This window comes from Vigna radiata, chromosome 10 (assembly GCF_000741045.1).
Source record: "Vigna radiata var. radiata cultivar VC1973A chromosome 10, Vradiata_ver6, whole genome shotgun sequence".
In the NCBI taxonomy this organism is placed as follows: domain Eukaryota; kingdom Viridiplantae; phylum Streptophyta; class Magnoliopsida; order Fabales; family Fabaceae; genus Vigna; species Vigna radiata.
In genome coordinates this window covers 5,642,504-5,663,435 of record NC_028360.1, presented here as the reverse complement: position 1 = coordinate 5,663,435, position 20,932 = coordinate 5,642,504, and the positions used below count along the sequence as shown (strand labels likewise).

Below are 20,932 nucleotides of genomic sequence, written 5' to 3'. Positions count from 1 at the left end.
GTTGTTATGATTGTTTTATCGATAACTTACCCTATATATTTTTATGTTTGTGTGTTTGTGAATGAAATTATCGACGATGACGTGAGCAAATAATGTTACAAATGTTCTAGAGGTATGATTAACTCGAGAGAGAATGAAAAATAACCTTGAGATTCATTTAAAGCTTTTTTGTGTTTACAAGATAAAATAATATAATTCAAGTATTGCCTTTGTTATTTTATTACTTAAAATAATATAATTAGATAAGATTTTTTTAAGTATGTTTTCACACTGTAATAAATTTGAATTTTATCGATTTTTAATAATTGGTAATATATATATATATATATATATATATATATATATATATATATATATATATAATTATGGAATCGGTTTTTTCAAAATCAACAATCACACATTAGCAATTTTCACGAAGTGTTCCTAATCATACTTTAAACTATCCACATATGTTAAATTTTAAAGGTACTTTTGACAAAAATAGAAAATTGGTTCAGAGGAAATTGTGAAATTAGAAGTAGCTTACAATACAATTATCTAAAATTATTTACTTCTTAATTTGAAGACCCCAAATCAGATCTTCACAATTCTGATTACCAAACATATTTATGGATGAAAAAATCTTACTCAATCTAGTGACTAGCACTTTGGAGTGAAAAAAAAAAAAGCTAATGTCTTCTAAAAACGCTATAATCAATATTACTTTTTATTTTAATAGAAATTAATGTTACTTTTATGTCAAATAAACTTTTTTTAGGTATCTATGATTTGTTAATTATATCGAAGAATATAATTGAATTAAAAAAGAAACATCACCAATAAACAAATAATATCAATAAATTAATTATTTTAATTTTCAAAAATATTACTTATAATAAAATTGAAAAAAATATGTATACTAATTATATATATATATATATATATATATATATATATATATATATCAGAAAAATAAAAAGCATATACATAGATATAAAACATCAGTCAACTCGTTTAGAAGCCTTATGACGAACATACCTCACCTTCAAATTTGCGTGGCCCATCTTTTGTTAAATTGAGTTGAAGGGGTAATTCTGTAAATTACCACTGTTTCAAATTAAGAAAAAGTAAACAAGAAAAGAAACTGAAATATGACAAAACAGAAGAGAGTATAACACAAGCGCAAACCTTTCTTTCTGTTTTACTTTATTATGTAAATATAAATATAAATATAAGCAAATATTCATACTTTTGCAGTTCACTTTATATCTGCACTTTATTTTGTTCTGAATTCTTCTTCTCTGTTTCCTCCTTCCTTCCTTTCGTTTTCTTTTTCACATGTGTTTGCTTTTCTACTTAGTTTCCTTTCTCCCTCGAAGTTCTTTCTCTGAATAAGCTTCAACAATGGCTGACATTACACACCCGCCAATGGAACAGCTTCAGGACCTCGAGTACTGCATAGACTCCAATCCTCCATGGGGTATCTTGTTTTCTTCCTCTTTTCTCCCTCATTATTGGGTTTGTTTGTTCTCAACATTCCACACAGAATTCACACTCATGCTAAACTCAAAAAGGGTCCCTTCTCTTTCAAACTTGCTTATATCAGTCCTCATTTTACACTTTATTTTTAGTTTCAAATGTTCCTTTCCATCCCAAAACAAGAGTTTGTTAATGTGACCTGCGTAAGCTTTTTTCTTTTTCTATTTGCGACCTCCTTGACGACGCTTTCTTAGGCAAGTTGATTCCTTTTACGGTAAAGAACTCCAATGGGTTGAAGAAATGAGTGAAAGCTCTTTTCTTTACTTGAATTGAAGCTCTTTCGTGTGTTGGGGTTTTCTGTTATATGTCACTTAACGTTTCTTAGAAGTGTAAGACTATGCTGTTACATTAGTCCCGAAAATGTGGATTTCCAGTTCAAAACTTTATGTTGTCGTTTTGATAGAGTAAGACTCTGCATTTTTTTGTTACACTGTTTTTTCAAGCATGTTCTCCTTTTATTAGAACCTATTCTTCTTTCTGTTTGGCTATTATTGCTCAGGAGGTTATTCTTTTATTTGAAACAGTGATAAGTAATAACCATACTAAAATAAAACTATTAATCATGACCTTATATTGCAGTTACCATTATGCCCTGTCATTTGAAAACAATTTCTAATACTGTAACAATGTCTTGAAAGTTATGGCCCGACTTATACTAATGTATTCTTTACGCACATTTTATTTGAATTGTTTTACTATTGTTTTGATGTTCTGGGGTTCTTGGATTTTTTCAATAGGTTATCTGAAACTAGATAAGTTTGTGGGACATGGTACACTGCAGCTAAGAACTGAAGGATCTAGTCTGTCCTTTATTTATTTTTGCTTGTTGAGAATAAAATATATGTTCTTTTCTTTCATTTGGTCCTTTGCTAGAGAAAGAAGGTTTAACTTTTCTGATGGTTCTATGAGAAGAATAAATATGGAAGATAGATCAATAGAATTTAAACGTCTTCAGTTTTCAACAAGTGGGTATCTCTTAAGGCTCATGATACATTGTTCATGGGAAGTGAGTATCTAGGGCCACTTCAGATTTTGAAAACTAAACCTTATTTTTTGTGCTAAAGTTGTAGATAAATTCTCCAGTGTTGGGCTTGGTGATATTGCAATCGGTCTGATGTTCTGCATAATTTAAAGGATATATTTTGAAAGTTAAAATCTACAGTTACGGGGGTGATTCTCTTAAATTGTAATGGTTGCTATTGAGAAATCAATTATCTATTACTTTTCTACTTCCCTCACTGAATAACTTGTATCGCAGTGGAAACTATCCTATTAGCATTTCAAAATTATATATTGATGCTTGGCACAAGTGTGATGATCCCTTCAATGCTTGTTCCAGCTATGGGAGGAAGTTCTGTAAGTTTAATTTGTGTTATTTAGTTTAGATTTTCTTCATTCACAAAGTGACACTTAGACATGCATTTATACCTTATTGAGTGAATTTGAGAAAGAGTAATTGAGAGGATTTGATGATAATTTTTTTTTGTTTATTTGAATAGTTTTGGAGATAAGTGAGAGTGAATTTGGAAGTAAATTTTTTTAATCGGTCACATAAATAAAATCCTACACTAATTTCCACAAATTTTACTTCCAAATCTACTCTCACTTACTTCCAACTCTATTCAAATAAAAAAAAATTACCTTCAAATATTTTCAATTACTCTCTCCCAAATACACTCAAGTGAACAAGGTCTTAGTCTTCTAGGATTTAATTTCTTTTCATGTTAGGAAGGGATCATATTTAGTAGGATCCACCATTTCATGTGTAAATCACTTGTTTCTTTTCATAGTCATTTGATACCGATTTTAAATGTTACTTATTTTGTTTCTTGTTTAAACAGGGTGACAAGGCACGAGTAATACAGACACTGCTTTTTGTAGCCGGTATTAACACACTTCTCCAAGCACTCTTTGGAACGAGACTTCCTGCTGTAGTTGGCGGCTCGTTTGCATATGTAATTCCAATTGCTTATATTATTAGTGACTCGTCCTTGCAGCGAATTAATGATCCTCATGAAGTAAGTTTCCTGCTCTATCTATTCATTTTCTTTTTGTATTTTGAGAAACATAAATTTAAATATTGGCTTTTGATTCTTAGCATTAAACGATTGATGAAGAAGCATCAATGCACAGATAATTTTTCTGTGCTCTCTTTCTTCATGAATTTTGGATACGTGATGGGTATGCCCTAAATGTTTTTTGAAAACTGCCATTTTAAGAGTTTCATAGAAGCCAGAATACGATGTTCGTTAAGAATTTAACTTTCCTAGTAAACATCGATCAATAATAATTTGGAAGGGTAAATAGGAGAATTTTAGTTGCAAATATGCTAATTGTTGATGAGCTGGTGTTAGTATATATGAACTTTTTATAATTCATATTATGAGGTTGTGGATGACGGGTAGAATCTCATGATTTTAAGTAGTGATGTGAAAACGAGTTGGAACTTGTAAGTCAACCCGACCTACCACAGGTTCGGATTAGATTGAGTTGAAAAAAATTTAAAATTTTGATACGGATCAATTTTGAATCGGCTCACTAAGAATCCAGCTTACTAAGTACTGACTCACTTAGGTTGAACTCATGGTGATTTGGGTTAGCTCACAAATACACCTAATTCTTTTAATAAGTAGTTTTTGTTACATTAGTCATTTTACAAAATATTGAAATGGGGCCTTGTGAGGAATTATTTTTGTATGGAATAATTAGATAACATGAAAAATGCACAAATCTATACTAACTCAATTTTTATAGGAAAACACATTTGAATCACTAAAGCTACACAAAATTTGAAAAGATTTTGTGATATCTTCGTGTGAATAAAATATTATGTTTGATTGATAATAAATATAATTTAAGACTCTCCCTTTATTTAGATTTGAATTAAAATTTTTTTTATTTTTTTAATTGAAAAAAAAAACTTGTAATTAATTAAGTCAGCGAGTCAACCTGTTTAATCCATCAATTTCACCAACCTGTAATGGATATGACCGAGTTCAAATGTTTTTGGCTTGCCAATGAATGAATCGGATTATATTGACTCACTAAATAACTAACCTGTAATGGGTTGAGATGGGTTACACCGGATAACCCATTTTGACAATAATAATTTAGATGTTGCTTCCTTCACCTCCACCTCTATACCATGCTTTCTCCACCTTCCCAAATTCATTTAGAATTTTTTAATTAATTTAAAAATCCTATTTTTACTTTTTTTTTTTTCTGAGAAGCTACACCACAGCTTTCTTTTGGTACCTCCACATTCCCCCATTTGTCCTTGTCAAAAATTTATATCGTGGTTAAAAAAAATTAACTTTTTCATCATCGGATATGGATATGCGTTTTTCTTCTGCGGAGGTCGATATTATATCCGTTTTTTATCTTTGCGGTTCTTTTCATTTTTTTCACACAACACCACACAGATTATACATATATAATAGAACATGTTCAGAGAAACCTACCTAAACATACATACAAAACCTACCTAAATATACATATAAATCAAATTATCTATCATGCAGTCAAACATATAAATCAAAAAAGAAGAGAAATTAACCTAGATTGGAGAATAGAAGGAAAGAAAATGGAATCAATGGAGGAAGAGAAGGGAGAAAATGAAAATGGAAAAGAGAAGGAATGAAGAAGAGAGAAGTCTGTGGGAGTGGGGAAGATAAACGGATATGGGAAAGGAAAGAAAAATGGGGAGGTACAGGCAGAAAACTGTAGTGTTGTCGGGAGAAGCTCTCTGTCTTCTTTAGGGGTTGAAATAGGCGTCTACAGATTTTGGATGTGATGGATGACAGATATTCTCTTAATGCATTTTTGGGAAACAACCATTTCAGAGGTCACTGAATGCTTTTTTGGGAAACAACCATTTCAGAGGTCATAGAGGCCCGAATTTGATATTCTGCACTAACATCTTACCATAATAATTCAAAAGGGAAAATAGGAGGATTATAGTTGGGGATATGCCGCTTGTTAATCAACTGTAAAATTACTTGCCAGTAATTATGAATTTCATTGAATCCATATGACGAGTTTTAAATGACTTGTAGAATCCCAGGGTTTTAAAGCATCATGGTACTAAGGAAGTCCCAAATCATCAAACTTGACTTTAGTCTCAATTTTTAATAGGTTTTCTGATTTAAAATTATATGTTCCAGTGACATGTGAACTAGATGTTTGGATAGATCATATTGGCAACCAAAACTAATTTGGGGATCTTCCATAAAATTATTGAAGTTTTCTTTGAAATATACTTAAAATAATTTCTTATTTGATAGGGTATTGAAAGAGATCTTGCAATCTGATTGGTTTGCAGAGATTTTTACAAACCATGCGAGCTATACAAGGAGCTCTAATTGTGGCCTCTAGTATTCAGATAGTCCTCGGTTACAGCCAAATATGGGGTCTTTTCTCAAGGTATTCTAGTTGCTTGTGTTCAAAATTAGAAAATAGTAAAACAAGTTTTCAAGCATTTATTATATGTATTTCTCCAGATTTTTCAGTCCTCTTGGCATGGCACCTGTTGTTGGATTGGTTGGATTAGGGTTCATTCAAAGAGGATTTCCTGCGGTAGGTGTGGCTCAATCTATTTTATTTTTCATGGTTGTTTAACACTTACAAAATGGTGTGGCTCAATATATTTTATTTTTCATGGTTGGAAACACTTAGACCTTATTTACTTGAGTGGATTTAGGGGAAAAGATTTTCTTGAGAGGATTGGAAGATAAATTTTTTTGTTATTTATTTGAATAGATTTGGAAATAAGTGAAAGTGGATTTGGAGGTAAATTTTTTTAATCTGTCACATAAATTAAATCCTACATTAATTCTTACAAACTTTACTTCTAAATCCACACTCGTTTACCTTCAAATTTACTCAAATAAACAAAAAAAAAAATTATCTTCAAATCTTCTCAAATCCACTCAATTACTCTCCTTCGAATCCACTGAAATGAACAATGCCTTACATAATGATCTAAAGATGTAGCTATTTAAATGTCTATCTTAGAACTCTAATACCATTCTGATAAGCATCTAAGCACTTGGAGAACTCACCCTTAAAAGCTAGCAGTTAACAGAGGATAACCAAATACTTGAATACTCCACTGAGCATCACATACTATTTGATGTGGGGTTTAGGCACTCATAATATCAAGGTTTAATCTAGATTGTCTCCCTGAAAACATTGCTTAATTTGTCAACTAGTACTAGTGTGGACAGAGTTTTCTTCAGAAAAATATTTGATTAACCATGCTCACTATAGCCTGATAAAAACAATATTTCCATACTATTTTTCATAACTTTCTTTATTACTTTTGGTTTCAGTTGGGGAACTGTGTAGAAATCGGCATACCAATGCTGTTGTTGATTGTTGGGTTGTCACAAGTAAGTGATTTAGTATAACCAGAAAACGGTGTTCACAAAATTATTAAAATTTTTCCTTCAGGCAAGCTAATTTGGTGTAATTTGCAGTATCTAAAGCATGTGAGACTGTACAGAGACATTCCTATCTTTGAGCGTTTTCCTGTTTTGATTTGTGTCACAATTGTTTGGATATACTCTGTCATCTTGACTGCCAGTGGAGCTTATAGGCACAAAGCCACCATAACACAGAACAGTTGTCGCACAGACAGAGCTAATTTGATATCTACTGCACCATGGTACCCCGAAAAACTAATTTTGTATAATCTGATTTTCATTTGTTTTGGCGAGTTCTAAGTGTACTTATTTTCGTAAATCTAATAGGTTCATGTTACCATATCCTCTCCAATGGGGTGCACCCACTTTTTCTGCTGCTCATTCATTTGCAATGATGTCTGCAGTTATTGTATCAATGGTGGAGGTACCTATTTCCTTCCTAGTAGTCTCTTATTTTGTTCCCCTTCCTAAACAACTGTTATTTGGGTTTGCTTTTGCCTATCTTCAGATAAGAGGAGGAAGGTTCGACACACACATAGATCTCTCCACACATGGTAAGACATTGTCCGCTTTGGGTCAAGTCCTTACGGTTTTGCTTTTGGCACCACTCCAAAAGGCCTCTTGGGTGCCAAAAGCAAAACCGTGAGGGCTTGACTCAAAGCGAACAATGTCTTACTATGTGTGTCGAACCTTTCCCAACAAACATTACTATATTCACCTGTATATAGCTTCTATAACTTCATTATGATAGTGTTCTCATCTTGAAACCTGTATATAGCTTAAGTTGTTGTAAAGTATTTTACCCCCAATCATGGTTAGAAGAGACAAAGTAATACTTTCAGAGGAGATTTATAATCATAACAAGAATCCCTCCCTTCATTTGGTTGAATTTCCAACAATGGCTTGACGATACAATCTTCATGCAGTCAACTGGTGCATACAAGGCAGCATCTCGTTTGGCAATTGCTACTCCACCTCCTGCTTATGTGTTGAGTAGAGGCATTGGTTGGCAGGTAAGTTTACTTTGACAAGGGGAGGGCATGTTTGAACAAACATCCATGTAAGGATTTATCAGAGAAAAAGATGACAAAAGAAATGAAACAAGTTTTCCATTTGCTAAAATTAGCTCATGTACAATTTAAAACATAAAAGCTTAATTAAGTTTTAAGTTCCTTATAAATTTAATAATTTTCAATCAAATCCTTATTAAAATATTTTGTTCTATTGAGTGCCTAGAATTTTTAACCAGGGTGATGTGGTCATTATCTTGCATTTTCATGTTTCCAAGTGAAAGATAAAAAATAACATAATTAAGTTTTAAGTTCCTTTTAAAGTTTGGTATTTTCAACTGAATCCCTATTAATAATTTTCGTTCCATTAAAAATTTGTTTAATTGAAAAATGAAAGATTTTGGATATGCAATACAACTAAATTTTGTTATGAGAACTCAATTGAAAATATTTATGAAGAACTTAAAATATAATTATGATATTTTTTATTTTCCATGTGGAGAAATATAACCAATGATAATGCAAGGTAATGGTCATGTTACGTCATTGACGGCAAAATCAATTGGCAGATACTCAAATAAAAAATATAGAACTTTTGGACACACACTAAAATAGAAATATTTAAGAGACCCTATTGAAAATACCCAACTTTATGAAGGACTTAAAACTTAATAAAGCGGAACTTGAAATTTTACAAAAGTCATGAGAGAACTTTTACATTAGCTAATTTTAACATTTGGTGAAACTTATTTCATTTTTGTCCTCTTATTTCTCTTTTGTAGAAGTCCTTATAGAGAAGTTTGGTCAAACAAACCCCTAGTTAATTATAGTAATAATAATAATTATAGATGTATCTAAGAGCTTATTTTGTTCATTAAAGGGGATTGGTATCTTGCTTGACGGTCTCTATGGAACTGGAACAGGTTCCACTGTATCTGTGTAAGTTGCCCATTAGGAATCACTAATACTAGTTTGATCCCTGAATATGACAGTTATATCTTTCTATGATAGCTTGATGAGCTTTGATGGTTGGTTAGGGAAAATGTGGGACTCCTTGGTCTAACCCGTGTTGGAAGTCGCAGAGTTGTTCAAATTTCAGCTGGTTTTATGATATTTTTTTCTACTTTAGGTAAGTATTGATGTTTCAGACACAAGTTTTGACTATGATAAGAGCAATCTGGTTGCAAATCATTTGATCAATCAAAGTTGTTTCACTTGTATTACAAAAGTAGGCAATGAGAGAAAAGAAGACAGTTTTGCTTACATGATCTTGTGCTTTGTTTCACTTGTATTACCACCTGCAGGAAAGTTTGGAGCTGTGTTTGCATCCATTCCCTTCCCGATATTTGCTGCAATATATTGTGTTGTGTTTGGCCTTGTTGGTAAGTACTGAGATTGCATTGTAACAAGCTGCTCCTGCTCATATATTATTCACTAATGCTTTTCCATACTCATCAGCTGCAGTTGGCATATCATTTCTTCAGTTCACAAACATGAACTCTATGAGAAACCTTATTATCACCGGGCTCACACTGTTCCTCGGATTATCCGTCCCTCATTTTTTCAATCAATATTGGACCAGTTCACACCACGGTCCTGTTCATACTAATGCTGGATGGGTGAGTGTTTGTTAATAGCTATGATTTCTTCCCCTTCCATGATTTTTCATAACTACTAGCTGTTGGGATACAAACAAAGTCCCACATCGGATAAAATAAAAGACAAATATGAGTTTATATACACATATATACTTCTATTGGTAAGATATCGGTTTGACTCAAAATAAACAATATTTTACCAGTGTGAAAATATATGTATATTTAACCTCTCTAATAGCTAGTTATTAAGTTACTAACATATTAAGACCAATGTTTTAGGCTTTCCTAGTTATTATCACTAGGATAAATCATTGTCATAATTATGTATGGTAACTACAGAAGTTAATGATTACAACAAAAGAAGTTCCTCACTATATTGACTACTGTCGCATTGTCTTAATTAGTAGTTTTGTCTAAATGATACTTTTTATTAATTGCAGTTCAATGCTTTCTTGAACACTGTATTCTCGTCGCCGGCAACGGTAGGTTTGATCGTGGCAGTGTTCCTTGACAACACTCTTGAGGTTGAGAGATCGAAGAAGGACCGAGGAATGCCGTGGTGGGTGAAGTTTAGAACATTTAGAGGTGACAACAGAAACGAAGAATTCTACACTTTGCCTTTTAATCTCAACAGGTTCTTCCCTCCTACATGATGGAAAATGAGAAGCAGCCAAGGTAGTTTAGGTTTTCTGAGTTGCACATTCCAGAATTCGTTATGACTAACAAATGCTGTTCTTCCTTTATCAACACCTGATTTTTTTGTTGACCATCTAAAACCTTGGTCCAGCAGAAGATTGTAAAGCATTTGGGACTATGCTGTGTAGATTCAATAAAGTAAACTTTTCTCATGTGTTGGTACGAGATTGAAATAGGATCTCAAATGATTCTTGAGTCTCTTTCATTTATTCTGAAATAGGATTTCTAAAATGTTTTATATATTCTAAGAATGAATGGAAGATGTCCAAGGATTTTATAAGGCGCAGGAATCAAAGTCTTGGGTTGAAGAAAGTTGTTTATACTACTTTTTGTGGATATATCCTCTGAAACTAATACTACTTTTTCCAAATAAATTCAGCTAAACATGATCGTGTTTCAAAAATTTCGAACAGAATCATGTTTTGGTTAAGATTCAATCGATTTTAGAAGAAGGCTTAGATGTAATTTGTAGACTTTTATACTGATGTGAATTCAAGAACATTAATGCAGTATTGTTTTGTCTCAAAAGTAGTCTTGGTGAATTAAGATAAAAATGCGTATATAAACTATTATTGGTTTTAACTTTTAAGTGATATACTTTTTGGACTTATTAGAATATATGCTTAGGTTTAATTTAAAGTTTCAAAATTATATTAATCGCCATTAAATATATATTTTTTCTTATTTTTCAAGTCATGTAAAAAAATATGGATAACTATATCAAAAGTTTAATAAAGTCATGAAAACCTAAAAATTGAAGAATCTAAATTGCATAACAAAATTTAAGGGCTACAATTACGAATAATTAAAAGTTAATGGACACAAAAAATTTTAAACACCAAAATATTATATATTGTAAAATATGAAAATAAATTTATAAGAAAATATTTTTCATTTCTTTTTTTTTTGTTAAAAATAAAAACTAAAATAAAAACATGTGAAAGATGTATGATAATGATTAATAGTCTATTGTGATTACTATTTCCTTTAGTTAATTTAATTATCATCCATGTCATTATTTTTTAAGTTCTTAGTTAGGTAAAGACATGATAAGTGCATGATTTATGTGTGTTATCATTGTGTCATACGGATCACCAAGATACTTCTCGTATCATTAGTCTTTTAACTACGTCTATGTGATAGGAAAAATTATTTATTACATTTGTAATGATGTTAACACGATCCTGAGCGTGGATTTACGAACAAGTAGTAAGATCTTAACTGTAGTTTAATGGTCTTTTTTTACTGAAAATGACCTCTTGCTATTGAGAAGAAAGATATTTGTCGCAACCGGAATCACGACGGGACGACGATCCAAAAAGAAAAAAAAACAGTTTGAAAAAGAGTTCGAAGTCGTCACCATAGTTTATTCTAGAAAACTACAGAAAAACCATAAAATGATAAAGCACGGTCCACGAAAACCAAAGATGGGGTTCGGGAGTCGGTTACGTGTAGGGAAGGTATTAGCACCCTACAATGCCTGCCCGAAGGCAGTACCTTTAATTAAATACGCGAATGTGATGTGGTTTACAAAATGTTTAACTATCCCAAAAAACGACAATCTAAAGAAACAAAAATATTTTTTTAGTTTTTTGAGTCCGATAAGGATTGACCTTACTCCTACGTATTCTCACTAAAAATGAGAAATCAGGGTTATGTAGTTCTAGCTGAAAGAATGTTTGTTATTTGAAAATATTTATTTCGGTATTTGATATAAAAAAAAGGGAAAATATTCTTAGCACGAGGACGATGCGTGCGATCACACACATGCTTAAACNTTTAAAACATATTTTTTTTTATAAAAAGGGAAAAGGTCATAGCACGAGGACGATGCGTGCGATCACACACATNCTTAAACCTTTAAAGCATTTTTATTTTAGTTTTATGAAAGGGGAAAAGGTCTTAGCACGAGGACGATGCGTGCGATCACACACGTGCTTAAACCTTTAAAAAATATTTTTTAATTATTTTTTATGAAAGACGAAAAGGTTTTATAGCACAAAGACGATGCGTGCGATCACACATGTGCTTCAACCTTTAAATTATATTTTTTATTATTATTATTTTTATACTTTATATATCTTTTTTTTACGTTTTCATTTTTGTAATTTTTATAGTATGAAAATAGTACTTACGTGAATGTTTAAAACAAAACTTAAAGTAATAAATGCATATAGAATAAAAATAATGATACTATTTACGTAAATATTTTTTTTAGGAAAGATATGAAGATAGAAAATAAATTACAGCTAAAAAAATATATTAAGAATTAAAGAACAAAAAATACTAGAAACTATTTTTTTATATTTTTAAGATTTATCTTTTTTCATTTAAGAAATATTTAAAGAATAATAAAACAAGAACAAACTAAAAACCATATTTAATTGTTAAAAAGAAAGATGTCGTAAGAACCTCTAAAAGTAATGAAACTAACTTATGAACAGAATTACAAAAAACAAGGAATGTAAAGATATAAAACTACAGGAGGTTGTATGCAATAAAAACCTGATAATCAAATAATAAAAAAAAAATCATGAAATAAGACAAAAGTATAGGTGTAGAGAAAACCAGGGTGCATGCAACCGAAACCCTTTTCTTTCTGTTCCCTTACGTTCTCTTCTTGAGATTGAATTTTCTCTTTCTCTTTTGTTTCTGTTCCCTTATGCTCTCTTCCCGAGGTTCAATTCTCTCCTCCCTTCTTGTTTACAAGTTTACAAGGTGCATATTTATATACACACATTTGTAATATTATTGTGATCCTGCCTTAATGGCGAATTAATTCTCAATTAGCAAAATAGGGAGAGAAATGGTCTTGATTGAAGAAAAATAAATAATTGTCAGAAAATTGTCCATTTACAAGGAAATCATATTTTTCATTTTAGGAATAAACTGAATGCAGCAATCAATATATTATTTTTAATTATTGCTTGTAATTATTGTCGTAATGTTGATTCAAATTATTACCAAATAAAACAAAATTTCAAAAATATTCTAAAGTGATCTTTCATGCATTAATATTAATTGCTTATGGGCATTTTTCCAAGGAACTCAAATCGAATTCATCACGTGCAGCACCTCTCCCATTTTATTCACGTGCACCCTTTTTTTTTTCTTTTTTTCCTTCTTCCTTATTTCCTTTTTCGTTTTTTTTTTAATTTTTATTTTTATTTTTTTTTCTTTTACTTTTTGCTTTTCTTTTTTCCTTTTCTTTTCTTTTTTTTTGTCCTTTTTTTTTCAAAATGAATATAAAAAATAAAATCAAATTAAATAATAATAAAAAAAAGCTAAATCAAATACCAAATAGTAAAACAAAATAAAGAAATGAAAAAATAAAAATAAAATAACACAAAAAAAAAACAAGTCCTATTATTTAGTCACCTGGACGAAATTGGGTGTTGACAGCTTGTAAGGCAATGGTCGAACCCAACACATCTCATCATCATCCATGGGGTTGGTACACCCTTTTCACGAGGTTGGTACACCTCTCATTTATCCATAAGGTTGGTACACCCTCCACGAGGTTAGTACACCTTACATCATTCATTCGCAGGGTTGGTACACCCTCCACGAGGTTAGTACACCTCTCATCATTCATCCGTAGGGTTGGTACACCCTCCACGAGGTTAGTACACCTCACATCATTCATCCGCAGGGTTGGTATACCTTCCACGAGGTTAGTACACCTCACATCATTCATCCATAGGGTTGGTACACCCACCACGAGGTTTGCACACCTCATTTATCCTAAGCCCAGTTTTATCTGATACCTTCTATTTTTCTTCTGCGATTTTGGCCCTCTGCAAGGCAATGGTCAAGTCCTATTATTATCATCGTGGAGGGTGTACCAACCCTGCGGATGAATGATGTGAGGTGTACTAACCTCGTGAAGGGTGTACCAACCCTGCGGATGAATGATGTGAGGTGTACTAACCTCGTGGAGGGTGTACCAACCCTGTGGATGAATGATGTGAGGTGTACTAACCTCGTGGAGGGTGTACCAACCCTATGAATGAATGATGAGAGGTGTACCAACCTCGTCAAAAGGGTGTACCAACCCTATGGATGATGATGAGATGTGTTGGGTTCGACCGTTGCCTTACAAGGGGCCAACACCACGGAAAAACCTAGATCAACACTTTTGAAAAAAGTTAGTAAGTGTTGAGCAAAACATGGGGATTTTTCGAACAATTTTTTTTTTTTTGAAGATGTATGATGTAATGCCATGAGGATGTATGGATGCATAAACACTTGAGACCTTTGTTTTGTTCTTTTCTTTTGCTCTCTCTATTTCTTTCCTTCTGTTTTTTTTTTTTTGCTTTGGTTTTTGTTTTTTTTTGTTTTTGTTTTTTTTTAAAAAAAAAAATTCATGTTTGGAATCTGTTGTCAATACCGTTGTCGTACTTGATGTACATTTGAAATGCGTTCATTGAAAATAATGTCCAGAGACAATGAGTCTTTTAATGAAGAGGAAACGAGTGCAACCATGAATTCAAATTCCCTTCACCGCTTATTGCAATCCAAATTGGCATGAACCCGAGAAAGTATGGGTCCTGGGTGTGAAAAGTAAATGATCGAATGATTATTTGTGGGCAACGTTAAGATCTGTGTTCACCTCATTTAGGGAAATGTTGTTAATGTTTAAGCATGTTAGGCTCACAAGATTGCCCCAATTTTTGTTGCACACAGTAGGAACGACTTGGAAATGTAGAAAGGTTTGGGTAGGGAGGATTGCCCCAGTTTGACGATTCTCTCTTGACATGACGATTGATGGGGAGGCCTAACGGAGAGACTGCTGGTTTTTGTGTCTCATACTTGGTTTGTTGGCAAGTGGGACACTGAGAGACAAAAGTACGAATGGTGGAATGCATACCCTTCTAGTAGAAATTGCCTTGAATACGTGCCAAAGTCTTGGCAAAGCCCATGTGACCACCTAACGGAGTAGTATGGAATTCTTCTAACAAGAGGGGAATAAATGGGTTGTCCTTATTCAACCATAATTTCCCATCATACAACAAAAAGTCATTGTGAATGATGTAGAGAGGAAAGACACTTGGGGTGTTACTCACGTCAGCCAACAATGAAGAGAACCCGGGGCTGTCATGGAGAGATTTGCACAATTGATCCAAGAAAAGGAAACGAGGCATAGAAAGCACCATAAACTGATCGTGTGTGGATTCATTAGTACGGGAAAGGGCATCTGCAACCACATTGTGTTTTCCAGCTTTGTATTGTATGGCGTAGTCATAACCCAACAATTTGGAAAGGTAGACTTGTTGCTCAAGGGTCTGAAACACTTGTGACATCAGTTCTTTCAAGCTATGATGATCCGTAAGAATAATGAGACGGTGGCCTAGGAGGTACTGACGCCACTTCTTCACTGCAGATGTGATACCATGGAGCTCACGGACATAAGTAGAGGAGCGTAGTAGCTTAGGACAGAAAGGCTTACTGAAAAATGCGATAGGGTGATCTTGTTGCGTCAAAATAGCACCCATGGCAGATCTGGAGGCATCAGTTTCAAGTTGAAAAGGAAGAGTAAAATCGGGAAGGGCCAAAACAAGAGCTTCGGTCATAGCCTTCTTAAGATGTTCGAATGTAGATTGAGCAGTAGGACACCACACAAAGTTGTCCTTCTTCAGTAATTCTATAAGAGGAGAAGCGATTGAAGCATACCCCTTGATGAAACGTCTATAAAACCCTGTCAACCCCAAAAATCCCCGCAAAGACTTGATAGAGCAAGGAGTTGGCCATTCTACCATGGCCTGTATCTTTGAAGGATCAGCGGCAACTCCAATAGTAGAAACAATATGACCCAAATATTCAATTTTTTGTTGAGCGAATACGCACTTAGATTCCTTAAGGAAGAAATGGCCCTCAATCAATGCCTTAAAGGTACACTCCAAGTGATGCAAGTGAGCTTCGAAAGTCTTGCTAAAAACAAGAATATCATCGAAGAAAACGATAACAAATTTGCGCAAAAAAGGCTTCAACAGATCATTCATAGTCGCCTGGAAAGTGGAAGAGGCGTTACAAAGGCCGAAAGGCATGACCTTATATTCGTAATGACCCATATGGGTGCGGAACGCTGTTTTATGGATATCGGCCTCATGCATACGTATCAGATGGAATCCTTGACGCAGATCCAACTTGGAAAACCACTTGGGTCCACCCAGTTCATCCAAAAGTTCATCGATAGTGGGCAAGGGAAATCTGTCCTTCACAGAAATCAAATTGAGAGCACGAAAATCCACACAGAATCTTCAACTACTGTCTTTCTTTTTGACCAAGAGAACAAGTGAAGTGAAAGGACTGTGACTTGGCTGTATCAACCCCGTTTGGAGCATCTCATCAATTTGTCTTTCAATTTCACATTTCTGGAAGTGTGGGTAACGATATAGGCGAACATTGACTGGGGAAGAATTTGGCAGAAGGTGAATATGGTGGTCTGTGTTGCGGGGAGGAGGCAAAGAAGTTGGGGGAAAGAAATAGGGATTTATAGTGATGGAGGAAGGAGGAGATAAGAGGATCGGGGTGTGAAGGGGAAGCTACTATCGGTGTGTCGGCAAAAGGGGAATGAGGAAATATATGGATGTGGAAATAGGCTGCACTCGAATGTGTTTGAAAAATCCGTTTCAATTGATGGGATGAAATGTCTTGGGGCCCAGAAAGGATATTTGTTGTAAGTTCGACCCTGTGGCCCTCTTGCATAAAACTCATTGTCATTTTAGAGTAATTTGTGACAATTGGGCCCAAAAGCTTTAACCATTGGATCCCCAAAATAACTTCTGCCCCACTAATGGGAAGCACATGGAAGTCAACAGTGAAATGTTGGCCTTGAATCGTCACTGGGACAGCTGGGCAAACATGGTGACATTCAAGGACACTCCCATTACCGACCATTACCTTCAATGTGGGGGTGGGTTGGGAAGGTAAGTTCAAAAATTTGGCTACACGATCCCAAATGAAGTTATGTGTGCTACCACCATCCACTAGAATAGTGACTTGTTGCTTCGAAATAAGACCCACTAAACGAAGGGCCTCGGGAGCTGGCAATCCAGATAGAGCATTAAAGCTAATTTGGGTTGAAAAGAGCTCTGTGCAATTGGACTCTAACTGAGATCAATCCAAGTCGGTGTGGGAAAAGAGATCCGAGAAGGAAGATATGCCATCATCAGGTGTCTCAGCCACCAAGAGGAAAAAACGTGCTTTACACTTGTGACCAGGGTGGAATTTCTCGTCGCAATTGTAACATAAACCCTTCTCGTGACAGGATAGCATTTCCTCATGAGTAAGCTTCTTAAAGTTGGTTTTGGGGGGTGGGGTGAGGAGTGGTAGTAGCAGGTGGTTTGAAGACGGCATAGTAGATGAGGTACCTAGGAGGTGTGGAGTGGACAAAAAAGGACGATTATGTGATCCCTTACGCAGATCCAAAAATTTATCCTCTTGTAATTTAGCCAGGGCAGCAGCTTGGGTGAATGTGAGTGGTTGCAGAGCTAAAACCTCACGCTTAATCTCAGGGGAGAGGTCTGATATAAAGCAACTAAGAAGAAAGGAAGGTGGAAGACCCACAACACGACTTGCTAACCTTTCAAATTCTGTGAGGTAGTCATTGACAGTGCCACGTTGAGAAAGTTTGAAGAGGAGACCACGAGGGTCCTCATAAAAGGAAGGAGCGAAGCGGGTTTCTAGAGCTTGGAGGAACGCAGGCCAAGACTGAATCAACCCATTCTGGTGCATCCATTGGAACCAGCTTAGGGCAGCACCCTCCATGTAGAAAGAAGCGACCTTGAGGCGATCCTCTTCCGGGGTGGAATGGTATTCAAAAAATTGATTGATCTTGAAGATCCAACCAGTCGCATCATGGCCATCGAATCTAGGAACATCTAGTTTCATATGGGGTTTGAAGGAAGGGAGAGTGTGATTGACGGGGGATGGCGGCGGCAAAGTTGCGGAAAAGTCGAGCTGTGAGAGATGGGAGATGATGGAATCAATCTTGGTGTTGAGCTCGGTTTGTTGTGCCGTGAGTTGGGTCTGGTTCTGTGTGAGGCGAAGGATAACGTCGTCGATGGTTTTGGAGTGGGTGTTATGTTCAGCCATGAGGAGGAAAATAGCAAATGAAAGCACCAAATTGTTAGCAAATAAAAGACTTGATTTCGAGGATCAAGAACCTCCTAGAAACAAGAGAGAGAGGTGACTGAAAATTTTTCTCCCCTTTTCATTCATTCCCTTTTCATTTTAATACCATTCTTGTAACCAACATGTGATCTGTAACAGAAAAGATTACATATAGAGATTCTAAATTAAACAGAAAGCACAGCTCAACAAAATATAAAATAAAATGGGATTATTTTAATTGGTGACACAGTCCTTGAGATAGCTTGGCAATTTGCTTCCTCTTTTGGGCCTTTCCATGATATCTTCTTTGTTATCATCTTTTGACAGGGTTGTTGCCATCAGTCACCGTATCCTTTGAGTTTTTCTTTTTTGCTATTTGACTACTTATGTGCTCTCTGACTCAAGAAAACTCTCTGCTGTGCTTTACAAGTAGTTTTGCTCTCCATGGTTGTTGTGTCCTTTGATAATGTTTTACTCTCTATGTCACCATGCCCACATTAAGGAGATTCTCATTTCATAATTATATGGCCAATATTGGTACATCTAAAGGAATTTCTTCATTAATATTTGTAGCCAACATTCCTTTCCTATAAGAAATGGTATAACATTAATAAGAATATCACAATTGTTTAATGATGAGTCACAATACAGGCCCCATTTGCATGAAGTGATATGCAATTCCTTGGGATGGTTGAAATGTTGGAAACAGTAATTGTGATGATTATTAGAAATTCTGGCCTGTGGGAATTTAGTAAATGAGTTATATGACCTTATTTAAAGGGATAAATATCACATGAACAGTAGGTACATTATAAATTAATATTACAATGGTAATTACTCTTACTGTTATCATGAATTTCATAGGAGTTCATTCTGCATGTTGGTTCTTAACATAAACCCATACAGTGATTGGCTGCTATATATATGCAGTAGAAAAAAGCCAAGCAAATAAGAAAACTATTTTCTCTACTAATGACAAATAACATCAGTATGAGAATATCTCGAATAATTTTCTTCACTATAACTTGTTTTAATAATAAATAGAAAATATGGGTTGATGAAGTAGAAGATTGGGAGCACTGCAGTAATGATGACATATCATGCCTAGCTATTTACGTATGCCTCAATTTTCTTATATTTTGTCCAATTTTCATGTTTTAAAAATTTACAAAAATATATATAAATTACAAAATATGAAAAGTATTAGTAATTGTTTCGGGTGGATGGGTACAGTAACTCTCCCTTTACAATTTCTTCTTACCGTCCGGTTCCTTCAAGTGTCCTCCTAAAAGTGAGTTCCAAACCGGTCAAGTACCATCCGATTCCTTCAAGTGTCTCCTAAAGTGAATCCCAAGCCGGTCGGGTACCTGTCAAAAAGCTCTGATGTTCAAGTCAGGTTTTTGATCCAGTGTAGAGATAGAAAGAGAAAACAGTGATCGAGAATAAATGTACATTCAATGTAACCTACCTACTCTTACCTTTGACCTCTATTTATAGTTTTTCTAATGGACTTGTGATTAGCCTTTTCTTAATTATGGCCCTTGGCCAAAACGTCTCTAATCCCGTTTATCCTCCTAATTCACTTTTAGTTACTGACATTACTTTGATCGGCCGGGCCTTCGTTGCTTACCCATTCGGACCATTACGCTTACATTGGCTTAACCGGACAGATTTTGATTTTCCTCCCGTCCGGGTGATTTGGCCGGTCTCAACGGATTTCTTGAGTGAGCGGATACCTTTGGAGGCTCTTCCCTCCAAACTCTGTAGTCGTAAATCTTATTTTAGGACGGCCATCTACAGAACCTACTCTGGACCGTCCGTCTGACCTCCATACTGTACAGTAATGATTCTTGTTTTCATGGATATTTGAATTTACTTAAAAAAGTTTAGGTTATTCCCACATCCAGCATAGATTATGTTGAAGATGATGATTATATCTCATAAAAATAATTAACACCAAAAAATATTAAATGTTATTATATAAGACATTCATGTACCTTCATGCTTATGATGTTTATTTTAATTTTCACTTTTGCAACTACTTGGCTTCGATTGGACCATGGTGGATTGGTACTCATGCTTTTTGTCTTACCTTTTCGTTATCAAACAGTGGAGTGCAAAAGAGGAAAGTATCCACTCGTAATGGATCAAAGTGAACACCCAATTTAGGATGTAACTACCTAATTACGAACATTGTCATATAAGTATAATTTTTTAAGCACTACATGTTGTCTCTGTCATTCTCTGCCAGGTAATTATTAGAGTCGTTCTATATTTTTTTTCCTTTTTCTTCCAAAGCAGACTCTCTTATTAATAATGTATTAAATAAACAGCTAGCTACTGAATACACACTTCATTGCTACTGGTTACGTTCTGCATAATGCTCTTTTGTCCAATATTTCTGGATTTCAGACCATCCTTAATTTTTCCCTTCATGTATGTTTATACACAGATGAATGGCTGAATGGCATTGTTGGGAGTGCTTATTATGTTGCACTTGAGGTCCTTCACCGGTCATATAGTCTGGAAGTCGATATATGGAGTATTCATGTTATTGCCTATATCTTATTAT

General features: G+C 34.4%; 1 protein-coding gene across 1 annotated transcript; it reads left to right on the top strand.

Annotated features, from left to right (window-relative positions):
• The first annotated feature begins 1,222 nt into the window (after positions 1–1,222).
• Positions 1,223–10,410, top strand: LOC106775209 (nucleobase-ascorbate transporter 1). Its single transcript, XM_014662293.2, has 14 exons — positions 1,223–1,459; positions 2,777–2,874; positions 3,360–3,536; positions 5,840–5,940; positions 6,018–6,093; positions 6,849–6,908; positions 6,996–7,183; positions 7,269–7,365; positions 7,868–7,954; positions 8,832–8,890; positions 8,989–9,080; positions 9,256–9,333; positions 9,410–9,570; positions 9,990–10,410. The coding sequence occupies exons 1-14, from the start codon at positions 1,384–1,386 to the stop codon at positions 10,200–10,202; spliced, it is 1,563 nt and encodes a 520-aa protein (XP_014517779.1). The 5' UTR covers positions 1,223–1,383; the 3' UTR covers positions 10,203–10,410.
• The last annotated feature ends 10,522 nt before the right edge of the window (positions 10,411–20,932 follow it).

What these genes read in the sequence shown, in the direction of transcription:
- LOC106775209 (XM_014662293.2), top strand. Translation starts at nt 1,384, where the DNA reads ATGGCTGACATTACACACCCGCCAATGGAACAGCTTCAGGACCTCGAG. An exon ending in TTATTGTATCAATGGTGGAG is followed by an intron (nt 7,366 to 7,867) that starts GTACCTATTTCC and finishes ATCTTCATGCAG; the next exon opens with TCAACTGGTGCATACAAGGC. An exon ending in GTAGAGGCATTGGTTGGCAG is followed by an intron (nt 7,955 to 8,831) that starts GTAAGTTTACTT and finishes TGTTCATTAAAG; the next exon opens with GGGATTGGTATCTTGCTTGA.